This window comes from Camelina sativa, chromosome 3 (assembly GCF_030686135.1).
Source record: "Camelina sativa cultivar CO46 ecotype springtype chromosome 3, ASM3068613v1".
NCBI classification, from domain to species: Eukaryota; Viridiplantae; Streptophyta; class Magnoliopsida; order Brassicales; family Brassicaceae; genus Camelina; species Camelina sativa.
The window spans coordinates 8,899,232-8,913,854 of NC_141882.1; the positions used below are offsets into that span (position 1 = coordinate 8,899,232).

The 14,623-nt window shown below is 38.1% G+C and overlaps 4 protein-coding genes across 4 annotated transcripts; 3 read left to right on the plus strand and 1 right to left on the minus strand.

Moving 5' to 3' along the window:
• Positions 1–254: 254 nt before the first annotated feature.
• On the minus strand, positions 255–4,892 carry LOC104778816 (SWI/SNF complex subunit SWI3C-like). The gene is made up of 9 exons (XM_087501205.1): positions 4,299–4,892; positions 3,600–4,142; positions 2,493–3,031; positions 1,991–2,348; positions 1,816–1,889; positions 1,536–1,621; positions 1,386–1,441; positions 1,107–1,291; positions 255–1,006 (listed from the first exon to the last, which is right to left on the minus strand). The coding sequence occupies exons 1-9, from the start codon at positions 4,312–4,314 to the stop codon at positions 455–457; spliced, it is 2,409 nt and encodes an 802-aa protein (XP_087357331.1). The 5' UTR covers positions 4,315–4,892; the 3' UTR covers positions 255–454.
• Positions 4,893–6,263: 1,371 nt separating this feature from the next.
• On the plus strand, positions 6,264–8,009 carry LOC104776290 (N-glycosylase/DNA lyase OGG1). Its single transcript, XM_019243591.2, has 3 exons — positions 6,264–7,039; positions 7,206–7,416; positions 7,537–8,009. Exons 1-3 carry the CDS (start codon positions 6,387–6,389, stop codon positions 7,750–7,752), a joined length of 1,080 nt encoding a protein of 359 aa, XP_019099136.1. The 5' UTR covers positions 6,264–6,386; the 3' UTR covers positions 7,753–8,009.
• A 218-nt stretch (positions 8,010–8,227) lies between these two features.
• On the plus strand, positions 8,228–10,416 carry LOC104776291 (proteasome subunit beta type-3-A). The gene is made up of 7 exons (XM_010500325.2): positions 8,228–8,431; positions 8,573–8,754; positions 8,865–8,972; positions 9,119–9,208; positions 9,567–9,651; positions 9,973–10,067; positions 10,174–10,416. The coding sequence occupies exons 1-7, from the start codon at positions 8,426–8,428 to the stop codon at positions 10,220–10,222; spliced, it is 615 nt and encodes a 204-aa protein (XP_010498627.2). The 5' UTR covers positions 8,228–8,425; the 3' UTR covers positions 10,223–10,416.
• A 59-nt stretch (positions 10,417–10,475) lies between these two features.
• On the plus strand, positions 10,476–11,519 carry LOC104776292 (uncharacterized). The gene is made up of 2 exons (XM_087501224.1): positions 10,476–10,705; positions 10,795–11,519. The coding sequence occupies exons 1-2, from the start codon at positions 10,608–10,610 to the stop codon at positions 11,375–11,377; spliced, it is 681 nt and encodes a 226-aa protein (XP_087357350.1). The 5' UTR covers positions 10,476–10,607; the 3' UTR covers positions 11,378–11,519.
• The last annotated feature ends 3,104 nt before the right edge of the window (positions 11,520–14,623 follow it).

Genomic DNA, 14,623 nt, shown 5'->3' on the forward strand with positions numbered 1-14,623 from the left:
AGGAAAACAAAACCAGCGGACAAGTAGAAATCTCCGGAAGCATAAGTGAAACCAACAAACAAAAAAACAACAAGCAAACAAATTTAACTTTGAAAAGAGGACCAACCCAAGAACTAACTAAAAACAAAGGATTTGAGTTTTTCATTCCCACAAGAACTAATGTACATTTATAACGGAACTGTCTGTATTGTCCAAAAGGCAAATGAGACGGTGTTACTTCTACTGTCTGAAATGTTTGTAGTAGTGAGAAAATATTTGGGAAGAGAGACATAGACTAGACAGCAGAATTAAGATTGGTAACTGTTTAATTCACAACGAGGATGATTTTGATACTACAAGACACTACTAACTTAGGGACAACACTACCAGTCTGTCTCAAAGCCAATAACAAATAACAAGGCGAAATAAATAAATATGGATACTGATAAGCTACGTAAAGCTAAAGAGATACGTCTCAGTTTAAGCCTAAACCGGACCCTGAGCCTGAACCCGTGGAAGACCTAACCATCGGGTGACTAAACGAGGGTTGGTTGATGGATGCTGCTCCTCCTGCACCTGCAGGGTTATTAAGTTGGTTGTTGCCAAACATGACATTTGGTGAAGCCGTTGATCCTGCATTCGTCTGTATCGCATTGAGAGGCAATCTCGGGCCAAACGAGAAAGCTTGTTGTTGCTGTTGTTGTTGGCGTGCCATGAACTGCATCTGCGCATGGACTTGCGGGTTGTTGCTGAATCCCGGGATGATGCTTGGCTGAGTTGTTGCTGAAACTTGTTGTTGCTGCTGCAAGAGAGTATTGATGTTGTTACTACCTGTGGACAGAGACATCCCTTGGAGATTATTATTAGTCTGTGGAGGGATTCCTCCAGGTGATCCAAATCTTGCTGAGAGCATACGGACTCGTTCTGCAGCAAATCTCTGACGTGTTTTCTCTACTTGTTCGCATTCTTTCATCAACAATGTTTCAATTTCTGCAAACTGCTTTAGCTTCAGCTCCATCCTCTTCAGCTGCCGTTTTAAAAATGATATCAGTAAAAAACAAACGCTATCGACAAAATAAATTAACCAACTATACAAATTCTCATCAGCAACTGGTTCCGGTATTTACCTGGTGATTTACAATATTTGCAGAAAGCCTTTGGATCTCACGTTCTTCATGATCGGCAAACAATTTTGCTTTCGTTGCTGCAGCTGATAGACCGGCTCTAAATGCTAACATAACCTTATCCTCTGGCAGTGGAGTCTGTGGTTCTGCTCCGTTTTGGAGCGATGTTTTAGCTGCTCCTGAGTTTTCTTTTACAATTAAAGCATGTGGGTATTGAAGATTAGGTTAACACAAAGGAGCCAAGAAATTACTGTAAAGAGAACAAACAAGTAACTGCCTTACCATCTTGCTGCTGATTTTCTCCAGCTTCTTTCCCTTGCACACCCTCAGATTTCATCCTTTATGGATTGAGATGTTTCAGTATAGTCCATAGTTAAACTGAATTCTACTATAAAGATCTCTAAAATGGACAGGGTCATGGAATGCACTAACCTATCATCCTCAGATAAAATCGCAAGGGACTCATGGGCACATGACGCAGCAACTCGAGGTCCAACAGCTGATGCCAAAAATGCAACCTAAAATGTTTCGATATCAGGATCCTCATAATCCCCAAACTTACATTTACTAGAGGACTATTTTTTTTCACTCAAAACATGCATACAGTTTAGGTCTTAGATCAGTCGATTCATGGATCAGTATCTCTAACTGGTGAGATCAAAAGGCTAATGAGAAGAGCATATCAAATTTGCAGCGAAAAAAGTTCACAAACCAATGCCATAACCGGATTCGGAGACTTCACAAAAGGAAGCTTGATCTCCGTGTCAGAATCTTGCTCCGAATATCCTGCAGAGGCAAGTCGACAATGAGTATGGCATGTCAAAGAACATAACTAAAGCCAATACGTCATGGCTACAAATAGTTTGAGATGAAGAAAGCAAAATCACCGGGTATATCTCCATTTGAATCTGTTCCTTTGTGGTCATATCCATTTGCAGGGTTTTCCGAATTAGTTACACCTGGAACCTCAACATTATCCAAAAGACCATCCTCCACAGGTAATCGAAGAAAATGAAGAATGCACTGAGCTTTTGATTTGGAACCAACATGATCTGCAATCTGAATCCAATTTTCATTGTAGAGTTCCACAGCTTCAAGAAGTAAGAGAGTTTCCTGATCACTCCAATTGTCTCCATCTTGATCGCCATAAAATTTGGATGGATCCACTCTTACAAAGTCAAGACAAGAATGTCCAACAACAAATCTTCCATGGTGAAAACAATCAGAACATAAGACTATATCCCCCTGTAGAGTAGAGATGAAGCAACTTTAGTTAGAAGCGCTCTGATATCCGAAACAGTAAGCAAGATAAGGTTTTGAGTCTATAGTGGAAAAAAATAAGAAAATTATACACAAAGAGTAATGTGTAAGGGAAAGCATGCTAAGAACCTTCTTTTGCGATTGGAAGTACACAGTTGGAAGCGGTCGAGAACAATGGTTGCAATGATTATCACAAAGGTGTTCACGAATTCTGATGTCCAAGTCAGGGATGTCACCATCCAAGCTTGACAAGGATGAATACACTTCAGCCCCCTTGTGTCTACAGTTGGGCTTGTCAAATTTGATCAAACTATCAATAGATGTTAAAGCAGCAGACGGCACGTGGACCTCACCATTTGTATCCTCCCTCACATCCAATGCATCTCTAGAAGGCCCAGGATGTGACTGGGTGGTGGCACAGTAATTAATTATTCCCCAGTGATCAAGAAAACGGAAAACTCGTGCAAAATCTTCAATGTCAACACCATCTACCAATCCTTGACAATCAGAAATCGTCAGTGTCTTTTCAGGGTTCTGCATATATTTTGACACAATTGCGTTCCTGAATTCCATATAACTTTCGGGTGTATGATTTGGCGATTTTCCAGAGAAGAATTGTGGCACCACTTGCCTTTCAAGCCGATCCACTGTGTTTGGTGCAAACCAATCTGTTCAAATGTAACAGCAAAAGTAAAACAATAAATTCGAGCACTGGGAACCAAAATATCAGAAATAAAAATAACTAAGAGGGAAATCAGGATACATCTGACCATGAACACCAAGAGCATAGCCCAAGTAAAATTTAGAGGACATCACTTGCATAATCCATTCAAGATACAATCCTGATCTAAGAAACCTAGGGCTACTCAAAGCCAGCAGTTATTCTAATTTTATATATACATATACATAAATGATGTGCAAGAGTTCTAATACCTCTCCCTTTCCATCACACAGAGCATAAGAAACATCCGATATGACATAAAGTTGCTTTCAGAGTAATGTAAGACCTTCTACATTCAGGAGCTACCGGCATAAGAACCCTTTGAGATATCTTAAGAAAAATCAAATTTTTGACAACAAATATGACTACTACAATACTAGTACCAGCCAGCAAAATCTGATACTGCATTAAGCCTCACTTGTAACATAAAAGAGCATTTCAACATAGTCAACACTTACATGTCTTCAATTCATATGCAAACTCATGAACAGAAGGACAAAGAGAAACAAACAAACCTGAATGCATAGGCAAGACATGAACCAGATCCCCAAACCGTTTAGCAACTCCTTCTCCTTCCAAAATAGGTGGTGGAGAGATAACATAAGCCGAAGACGCTCCATCACTCCTCTCGAGATCAAAGGACAGAGCATCAGCCGGTACAGTAGACAACGCTTGCAATTGCCCATACGAAATATTCTCCAGAGACGGAAGCGAACCTTGACCTCTAGTCTCCCCAATCAAACCACCTCTCTCAGCAGCAACAACAGCCGTTACAGACGCGTGCGGACGGATCACAACACGCTTAACCACCGAGGGGAAATCAGAGATGCGCGAACCGGAATCTTCAACAACTTCGCCAATACCGTGTCCCGGATCGGGAGTTGCGCCGCCGTTCTGGTGAAGCTCATCGGCATTATTATCAACGTCATCAACTTCTTCGTTGTTGTGATTGTTGTTGTTCTCTTCGTCTTCTTCCTCGATATCTTCCTCCTCTTGTTTCGGTTTCCTCGCCGCCGATAACCCACCTCGCTTCCGTCGTTTCCATTTCCCTCTTCTATCTGCGACGGAATTGGGGGAAAAAAGGGTAATTCAATTCGCAAAAGTAAAAAAATACCCATAGATACGATCTATATGGGTAAGTCAAATCCCAATTCAAAATTGGATTTTGAGGGAGATAAAAGATGAGGAAACAGAGAAATTGCAATTGTTGTTACCTTCAGAAGCTGGCATTCTTGTGGATGAAGATAGAGAAAGTTTAGGGTTCTGTGGAATCGAAAGCAAAGAACTCTAAAGTGTAAGAGAGAATTGCTTTCTTTGTCTTCTTCTGTTCCTCCGAGTCGCTCTGATTTCTTCTAGCTCTCTCTCTCGAGCAACCTTTTTCTCTGAATTTATTTCGCCAATGCCTTCTTTTTAGTCATTCTCCCACAACGACGTCACATAACCTTTTGGTTGGGTAAGAGGTTTTGGAAACGGAGGTTTGACTTCAAAATTTCAAGCTTCGTTAACCAATCCGATTTCGGTTTATAATCAATTTTACTCTGTTTATATTGATACCGTTTGGTTTCAAATTGAAGAGATAATAGACGGTTTTGTCCGGTTGAAATTGAAATTGATACATTAAGGGGGTGATACTGGTGTGGTGGTTAAACAAACCAATCAACATGGACACACACTCCTCTCACAATTTGTGTACATCATATTATTTTCACCTCCTAATTCTCAGCATAAACATAAATTACTCCTCTCATCAAACCGTTATTTTCCACCATAATTTCACTAATTTATCATAAAATAATACGATACAAAGTAGGAAATCTTTCATGTGTTGTTTATATATATATTTTTAATATCATAATAATCGATCATACAATCAATATAAAAGTTGGATATTAATATGTTCTTTATCACACAATAAGATGATGAAATACATCTATCATATATTTGTCATTAAGTTTACTTTTTTTTCATATATAGCAAAGTTGGATGTCTAGCTTCGAAGAAACTGATCACTCATACTTGGGATAAAGCATGACGCGATAACATTTGATGATGGTTTTTGGTTTTACACTAATTTATAAGATCTCACATTACAAAATTTTAAAATTTTATTTTTAAAAACAAGATAAATTTCTTCAATAATTAACATTGTTTACAATGATAATTAGTTATGTAATTATTATTAGTTTTCTAGAAATTTACCTTTTTAATATCCTTTTATTTTGGGATTTGCTATTAAAAACAATCCGTCATAATTTATTAATTTTTTTTGTGTTTGGTTCGATTTTCTAAATGATAATCTTGCTATGTTTGAAATCCTCATGAATTATCCAATGTCAATTTATTCCCAGCTTGAAAACATATTTTAATTCCAAAATCTCTTATTTACGTTTATACATCAACAAAAGTAATAGAAGTAGTAAAAATATTAAAATAGAACTTGTAGGAAAGAAGAGATTAGCAACCTCCAATGGACTCGTTTAAGCTAATCTATATATTATGTTAACAAAACAACAAAAAACTTGCTTAGGAAGGCAAATCGAGCAATAAACTCTAAAATGTCATGAAAAAAATGTGAATAATGCTTAGATGTTATCCTATTTGAGGTTTTTTTTTTATAATTTAATTATTTAGAGTCCAAAAACCTATTATATTGCCAAAATTTGGTTTATTTGGTACTTTGAAAACAACACTAACTTGTTTTTTTTAATGTCTCATGATTATCTTCTTCTAATTAGGAAAGAATCAAGCCGATTAACTTGTTCTCATTAAGAGGTAATGAGTTCAATAACTTATCGTCAACTATTTGAGAAAATATCAAATCACAGAGCGTGTTACTGAAGAGATTTTAAGTAACAAGTTTTTTTCACAACATTTACAAATTACGTATATGTTTACAAACTTTAAGAATTATGTTATGATATTTTTCTTTAATATGTCTAACATTTTAATTTTATAGTCTTTTTTATTTCGGCAAATGACATTTTTATTTTTGAGGAAAAAATATTAAATTTTCAATTAACATGTGGAACAAGTGTATTACATAAATAGTTGGATAATAAAATATACATATATATATATACATAAAGATTTTTATTAAATTATTCATAATCTCAATAATTAAATGCTTTAATTAAATATTTGAATCACATATACTTTGGTATAGATAGATTGAAAGAGATAACCAAAACAATTCTTTTTAAGTTCAAATTGGTTAATTCGGTTCAAATTGATTAAACCGGTTTAAATTGATACATCAAGGGTCCGCTCGCTCGCGTGGTTGGTTCCGTTAACGAGCAACGGCGATGAAGAGACCTCGTGCAACATCTTCTTCGCCGTCGATCTCCACCACCACGAAACCACCTCTGTCTCCGCCGGTCACACCGATTCTGAAACAGAAGCTACACAGAACAGGAGCACCAAAATGGTTCCCGTTAAAACTCACCCACACGGAGCTGACTCTACCGTTAACTTTTCCGACGGGTCAAACATTCCGGTGGAAGCAGACTGGAGCGATTCAGTACAGCGGAACGATAGGACCTCACCTCGTCTCTCTCCGCCAGCGTCCAGGAGACGACACAGTTTCCTACTGCGTCCATTGCAGCAGCACTAGCCCTAAATCAGGAGCGGAGCTTGCGCTGCTGGATTTTCTCAATGCCGAGATCTCGTTAGCTGAGCTATGGTCTGATTTCTCGAAGAAGGATCCTCGTTTCGGAGAGCTGGCGAAACATCTTCGTGGCGCTCGTGTGCTGAGACAGGATCCGCTTGAGTGCTTAATTCAGTTTTTGTGCTCGTCCAACAATAATATCGCCAGGATTACCAAGATGGTTGATTTCGTCTCGTCTTTAGGGTTACATTTGGGTGACATTGAAGGATTTGAGTTTCATCAGTTCCCCTCTTTGGATCGGTTATCTAGGGTTTCTGAAGCAGAGCTTAGAAAGGCTGGTTTTGGTTACAGGTGTGCTTGCTTCATTCATCACACTTATCTAACTTTACTGCCTATTCAATTAGCCATTTAGGATAAAACTTTGATTGAAGCTTATACCTCCATTCGTAGCATTTATCTGATTGGTTCTGTTCTCCGTTGCAAATACTGATTTTGGTTCCATCTTGTTGGTGAACAGAGCCAAATACATAACAGGTACAGTGAATGCTTTGCAGTCAAAGCCTGGTGGTGGCAATGAATGGCTTCTTTCTTTACGCAAATTGGATCTCCAAGAGGCAGTTGCTGAGCTGTGTACGTTACCTGGTGTTGGTCCAAAGGTAGCAGCTTGTATAGCTCTGTTTTCTCTTGATCAGCATAGTGCCATTCCCGTTGACACACATGTCTGGAAGGTAACGATCGAATCTGTGGTTTCTATACATTGTAGCTACTGCTAAATTCAGATCCATATACATTTTTCTGTGGTGACTTAAGTAGCTTTTATTTGTGTTCTGTTATGGGGAATGGATCAGATCGCCACAAACTATCTACTGCCAGACCTTGCTGGTGCAAAACTGACAGCTAAACTCCACGGCCGAGTGGCAGAAGCATTTGTGAGTAAATATGGTGAATATGCTGGTTGGGCTCAAACATTGCTTTTCATCGCCGAGTTACCTGCACAAAAAACTCTCTTGCAGTCGTTTTCCCAGCTCATTAACAATCCGGACACATCTGCGGAAGAGAAATGAAACTAGCTGTGACACGATGAAGCCATAACTATATGCTCTACCGCAAGTGTCAGAAGGAAATTTGCTAGACGTAAAGGCATCCTCGATGCCTCAAGTCCAGAAACTTGACCTTAGAAGAACTAATGGGTTGTCAGGCAATTCTCTGGCTGATACAATATTGGCGAGTGAGCGTAGTTGGTTCTCATGATCAGTAATTTACTAGCGAACTCAACATTGATTTGTACTTGTAACTTTTTAATCATTCATGCTTCTTATTATTTGTTCCCTTTGCAAATCTCTTTATCTTAACGACTCGCACTTGTATATTGCAATGTACCGATTAGTGGAATTGTGGTTCAAATCGGAATCTAGTGCTCCTCCAGTCCAGTTAGAAAAAGCGAAATCACTTTATGAATTTGGGACCGTTTAGTTGACCATTGACCTTAAATATTTTATGAATCTAGACAAAATCTAATTAATTTTCCTCATTAAGCCCAATAGAAAAGAGGGCCTACGTAAATTAGGCCCAAACTATATTGAAGGCGAGAAAAAAAAAAGTCCGGCTGGATTTACCTCCAAGCCACCGTCGACTTTACTTAGTTGCTCTCTCTCTCTCTCTCTCTCCTCCACCTTCCCAGATTTCTCCTCCGTTCGGAAAAGCTCCAAATTCTACTCTGAAAACCCTAAGTTTCCGATGTCGGTAAGTTTCATCACTCCCAGTATTTTTTTTTTTCTTAATTTGAATCTCAGAGACCTCAAACTCTATTACTCCTACGCATCAACGGTTTAGATAGATAGTGACTGAACGACGAAAATTGTTTGATATTTTGTGGCGATTTAGATCTTCGAGTACAATGGAAGTGCCGTCGTGGCTATGGTAGGTAAGAACTGCTTCGCCATCGCCAGTGATCGTAGACTCGGTGTCCAGCTACAGACAATCGCCACTGATTTCCAGAGAATCTCCAAGATCCACGATCGTGTCTTCATCGGTCTTTCTGGTCTCGCTACCGATGTTCAAACACTGTAAAACTATCTTGCTAGCTTTCACATGTCCCCTTATTTGTTTGATTTTACATTTTTTGAATTGAATTGACGAGAGTTTTTTTCATGATTTTTGTCTTTGATGTTTGAAGGTACCAGCGCTTGGTGTTTCGTCATAAGCTTTACCAGCTCCGGGAAGAGAGAGACATGAAGCCTGAAACTTTCGCTAGTCTCGTCTCAGCCATTCTTTACGAGAAAAGGTCAGTGCCTACTTTATCAACTCGATTTGCTTTATTAGTTGCCTGTTGTTTGTGATGCTGCCTATGATCCTGGTTAGGGCTGATTTGCCTTGTTTGTCTCTGAATTATGATTTAGAATGATAATCAGATTGGCTGCTTTATTTCAGATTTGGTCCTTACTTATGCCAACCTGTGATTGCCGGCTTGGGAGATGATGACAAGCCTTTCATTTGCACGATGGACTCTATTGGAGCCAAGTATGTTCACATCTTTTCTTGGTTAAATCTCTGATTCGTAGGGAAGCTTTTCCCTTTTTCGTATTGATGTCATTAGCTTGGTTAGTGTGGTGTGGTCTGCATAGTCCTTGAGCCATATGTTTCATGAAAATAATTCATTTTACTTTTGGGGGGGTTTTGGGAATTGTTGGATTTATCTCAGCATCCTATGAGTAGGAAATGATCATGGTTTCGTCTGCATATTGTTTTGAACCTTTGATACATTTCTCTATTTTGTGTTTGTTGTTTCAACCTAATGGCTGCAGATACCTTTACATTTCTTTTAATTGCTTGATATAACAGGGAACATGGTATAATGATTGTTTTCTTCTAAATGCAGAGAGTTGGCTAAAGATTTTGTTGTATCTGGAACTGCTTCAGAATCACTGTATGGAGCCTGCGAGGCAATGTACAAGCTTGATATGGTTTGTCCACTAGCAACTTTATTATCTGTTGTTTTATTACCCAATCCTGTCACGGAAAATGCATAAAACCACAGTTATGCGTGATGTTTGGTAGGTTTAAAGGTTCAGGGTTACTTTATAAAAAATGGAATGTTGAATTAGTTTGAAAATTAGGGTGCATATGCCCGCAGAGATCAAAAGAGCTGTTAGTTTTCTCTTTGATATTTTCAATTGTCCCTTTTGGCATGAGGTGTTTAAAACTTTGAGCTTGTTAGCCTTATTCTGTTGTATGTAGACCTATGTATCAAAGACTCTGGCTTAACAAAAATGGGGATTTTTCAGGAAGCTGAGGAATTGTTCGAGACAATATCACAAGCACTTCTCTCATCAGTTGACCGTGATTGTCTGAGTGGTTGGGGAGGACATGTTTACATTGTGTAAGTTCTCAATTCTTCTCAATGGGTTTCTTCTTCTTTTTTTCCCCCACTTTTGTTATCAAAAATTAGTTCTTAAAACAAACTTTCATGGTGATATGTTGTACAGAACACCAACAGAGATTAAGGAGAGGATCCTAAAGGGAAGGATGGATTGATCAGCTTCTTCAATCCAAGTTGTTTTTCATTGTAATCCGGTTTTAAGTAGCGTAACCTTCACATCCCGGTTTAATCTTATGATCATACCTTCTCTGAAAATTATGGCTTCTTGAATCTGGATGATGTTTGATCTCCCCTCTTTGGATAATTTTATTTCAGTTCGTAGAGTTAACGAAGAAATAACACTTGTACTCTCGCTGGTTTCTATTTTTATTTCATTTTTACTAAAGGACAAGAAACAACGTTAAAAAAAAACAGGTAAAACTGCAAATTAATTAGCAGTAACCACCAGATCTTAAGCAGTTACAAAGCGGCTTTCTCTTCTCAAACTTCTCTAATGTATAACTTATCCATAATAATAATCGGAATCTGAAGTTGGTCGTGATGGGTAACGTGTTGGACTCATTCTTCACCGGGTTCTCTAATTCTATCGGAAACTTCTTTGGTTCTCCACTTGACTTTCTATCTGGAAAATCTTGCAGGTAATACACAAATACCATCACTTATATTTACCATAATCTTACTTGACTGCTTACAGGCCGGAAACTAAAACAATTCTTACTTGGAACAGTTCGGTTTGTCCATCACCTTGGGATCTCGTATGCTACGTCGAGAATTTCTGCGTGGCGAATCTTGCTAAAACCGCATTAATCCTAATCGTATCCTACTTTTTTCTTTTCTTCATCTACATGCTATACAAAGTTGGGTTTTGGCATTGTATCATCCACGGTTTCTGCGGATTCCTATGGGTTTTGGTCTCTTGTTGGTTCTACATTCTTAGCTATTGCTGTAGTTTCTTCTGCTATGATCTGCTACACTCTAAACGTAGAAGAAGACGCAGACACCACAGATATATAGAGGATGGTTGTGGCGATAACAGTGATACTGATGATGATGATGATGAAGGGTCGTTCACGTACCATAGATCGAGGCGAGGATGCAGAAAAGAAGAACGTCTTAGAAAGTCTCTGAGACCGAGGAGCCATCGTGTTAGAGTTGGTGTGAGGAAAGACCATCGTTCTGACTCGGGTTTGAGCCAACATGCTGATGGTGGTAGTCCGGTTCATGGAGTTAGAGTGAGCAGAGAGTCTAAGTTCGCACGGAAGGGTTCAAAACGCAGAAATCGAGTTCACTATGGTCCTCGCAGAGCCTGAAATGAACCATATATCTGGAACTGCTTCAGAATCACTGTATGGAGCCTGCGAGGCCATGTACAATATATGGTTTGTCCACTAGCAACTTTATCATCTGTTGTTTAATTGACCCAGCTGGTCAACTTTTATAGAGCAATCTCTCTGTTTCAGACCTTTTCGTTATAAACAAATACAATAAAGTATTATTGTAAGCAAAATAAAGCCAGATCTATTTTTAATCTGCTAGATAGTTTGATTTTAAGAAATTAATATAAATATATCTCTATGGAAACATAAACATAATTGTTTTTTTCCTCTTAACATGTAGTCCAAAAATCTGACATGTCGAATCTAAACTCTAGGGAAATTTAGTCCAATAACCATAGAGTATGAACTTGAGTATGTAATTCACTACGAAAGGCTAAAACAAACAAATTTATAGTGGTAAATCTAAACTATATACATTATTGTTTACATATATCACGGACAAAACCTGTCTAAGTTTTTAATGTCTCTCACCGGTGAAGTTTTCTATGCTCTAGTTCTCTAATGCATTCAATTGAAAAAAAATAAAAAGATCATATTTATGGTAACTGGGCTCCTCCATACTGCTTCAGGGGCAACAGCTAGAATGTGTGATGTACACCACAGGACTACATAAATGTAACACAATGCTTGGGTAATTTGTAGTTCATCTGGTCAACAATATACCAATTGTTCACAAAACCAGAAAACAATCTTTACTTGCTTTAGTGAGCAAATGTGGAAAACCATATATATAACTTGAAGATTTACCAACATAAAGCATGTAATTAAAGATGATTGCTCGTTTTTAGAAATGTAGAAACACACAAAAAATGACCATCGAACTGTCAGAAACAGCATATGTTGCTGCGTTATCAGAAGAAACACACGATTTGTTTTCTTCTCACTACAACTAGTGCCTAGTGGCGCCACAAAGTTCTAAAAGTTGTAATATTAAGGGCATCATTAATGGGAGAACTTTTTTTTGTGTTCTTAGATTAAATATATAGTAAAAATAATGTTAGATCAGTTGTTAAGATCATAGGTAAAAAAAATGGGAGAACTAATTATGGTGTTCTTAGAATAAAGATATAGTGAAATAATGTAAGATTAGTAATTAAGATTTGTTGTTAAAAAGCTAGTTATTGGGAGAACATGTTTAAGATCATAAGATTTAATAATATAATATTCATAAACATTTTACAAATTATGAAAACTTATAAAATAACATTTAAATTGCTTACTTATAAACTTGTAAATAAAATGTAAAAAAAGAAACAAACATATTACTTAATTAATTATAGCAGATAAACATCTTATTTAATGCATAAATAGTTTAATTTCCAAATTTATTCCATATATGCTCTATCAAATCCTCCGTTAATTTCTGATGTGCTTGTCTATCACGAATTATAGTATAGCCATCACCTAAACCCTCAAGATTTGAAGGCATATTTACTGAAAACGAAATATCTGGAGTAATTCCGGTTCCATCTTCTTGTTGGAATTCTTGTTCGTCATAGAGCGTGTATGAATCTCGTTCATTTTCGACAATCATATTATGGAGTATGAGACATGCTCTCATAATATATGCAATCTTACCCTTTGACCATAAAAGAGATGGATTTTTAATCATGGCGAATCTAGATTGCAGGACTCCAAATGCACGCTCAACATCTTTTCGTGCACCTTCTTGTTTTTCTGCAAACAAACGATGTTTCGGATGTTGTGGTTGTGGGATGGATTTAACAAATGTCGCCCATTCCGGGTAAATACCATCCGTCAAATAGTAAGCCAAGTTATACTCATTTCCGTTGACATAGTACGTAACTTCAGGAGCTCGACCGTAAATAAGGTCATTAAATACTGGTGATTGATCAAGAACATTTAAATCGTTACAAGTACCTGGAGCTCCAAAAAATGCGTGCCATATCCAGAGATCTTGTGAAGCTACCGCCTCCAAAACAATTGTTGGTTTACCGGTGCCTCGTGAATACATTCCTTTCCAGGCTGTTGGGCAATTTTTCCACTTCCAATGCATACAGTCGATGCTTCCAACCATCCCGGGAAAACCCCGCAGTTCTCCGTAAAAGAGTAGCCTTTGAAGATCCGCTTGTGTGGGTCGGCGTAGGTATTCAGTGCCAAACAAGTCAACTATTCCAACGACGAAATGTACCAAACATTTACGAGAAGTCGATTCAGAGATACGTAAATATTCGTCAACCGAGTCCGCCCCAATCCCATATGCTAGTAGTCGAATTGCTGCAGTACATTGTTGTAGCGGTGAGAAACCATTCCGGAAGGTTGCATCCTTTTTTGGTTTAAAATATGGAACTTCTTCACTTAGACGATTCACAATACGCAAGAACAATGACTTGTTCATGCGAAACCGTCGGCAAAATTGCCTCGTCGTGTAAGTCGGATTATCACTAAAATAATAGTTCCACAAACGTTCGTGGCCTTCTTCCCGTTGTCTATCGATATAAATACGTGTAGATGGTTCCTCCAGAATTTCATGAACAGCAGCTTCAAATTGATTACTAAATTGCTCTTGAAAAAATTGGTTCATACTATCATTATTTGGATCATAATGATAGTGAAATTTGTTTGAAGAAGATGCCATAGCAAATAAGAGGAGAAAGAAGTATTTGAGAGGAAGAGAAGGACTGAAATATTTAATTTTGGTTATAGAAGGAAATAACAAAGCTTGACGATGTTTGTGTTGGTGGAAGGAGCAAATGTTTCTCATCTCATATATACAAGTGATCAAACTAAAGTCCAAAGAAGGCAAAGACATAGCAAACATCACGGGTTCATTCACGAGTACATAGCAACATCACGGGTTCACTAAACAAAAATCCAAACAAAACAACCACCACACATCACGGGTTCACTAAACAACCACCACACATCACGGGTTCACTAAACAACCACCACACATCACGGGTTCACTAAAAAACCACCACACATCACGGGTTTGGTAAAAAACATCCGAAAGCAAACAACAACATCACGGGTTAATCATTACTTGAGCTGGTTCACTTGGTCAGTCAGCTGGATCACTCGGTCTTTGAGCTGGATCACTTGATCTTTGAGCTGGATCACAAGTACCTTGAGCTGGATCACTTGATCGTTGAGCTGGATCACTTGTTCGTTGAGCTGGTTCAGTTGAGCTGGTTCCGGAGGATAGTAACAGGTCTCAGCCTCCTCTTCTGACTGAGTACTATAGTCTAATGGGCTGTT

Bases quoted from the DNA above. Each gene is read 5' to 3' on its own strand.
- LOC104776292 (XM_087501224.1), top strand. From the start codon at position 10,608: ATGGGTAACGTGTTGGACTCATTCTTCACCGGGTTCTCTAATTCTATC. The intron at 10,706-10,794 runs GTAATACACAAA...TACTTGGAACAG, and splicing joins CTATCTGGAAAATCTTGCAG to TTCGGTTTGTCCATCACCTT.
- LOC104778816 (XM_087501205.1), bottom strand. The intron at 3,032-3,599 runs GTTTGTTTGTTT...ACATTTGAACAG, and splicing joins TGTCTTGCCTATGCATTCAG to ATTGGTTTGCACCAAACACA. The intron at 1,622-1,815 runs GTTTGTGAACTT...GAAACATTTTAG, and splicing joins CGAATCCGGTTATGGCATTG to GTTGCATTTTTGGCATCAGC.
- LOC104776290 (XM_019243591.2), top strand. From the start codon at position 6,387: ATGAAGAGACCTCGTGCAACATCTTCTTCGCCGTCGATCTCCACCACC. The intron at 7,040-7,205 runs GTGTGCTTGCTT...GTTGGTGAACAG, and splicing joins AAGGCTGGTTTTGGTTACAG to AGCCAAATACATAACAGGTA. The intron at 7,417-7,536 runs GTAACGATCGAA...GGAATGGATCAG, and splicing joins TTGACACACATGTCTGGAAG to ATCGCCACAAACTATCTACT.
- LOC104776291 (XM_010500325.2), top strand. The intron at 9,652-9,972 runs GTTTGTCCACTA...GGGATTTTTCAG, and splicing joins CAATGTACAAGCTTGATATG to GAAGCTGAGGAATTGTTCGA. The intron at 10,068-10,173 runs GTAAGTTCTCAA...TATGTTGTACAG, and splicing joins GGAGGACATGTTTACATTGT to AACACCAACAGAGATTAAGG.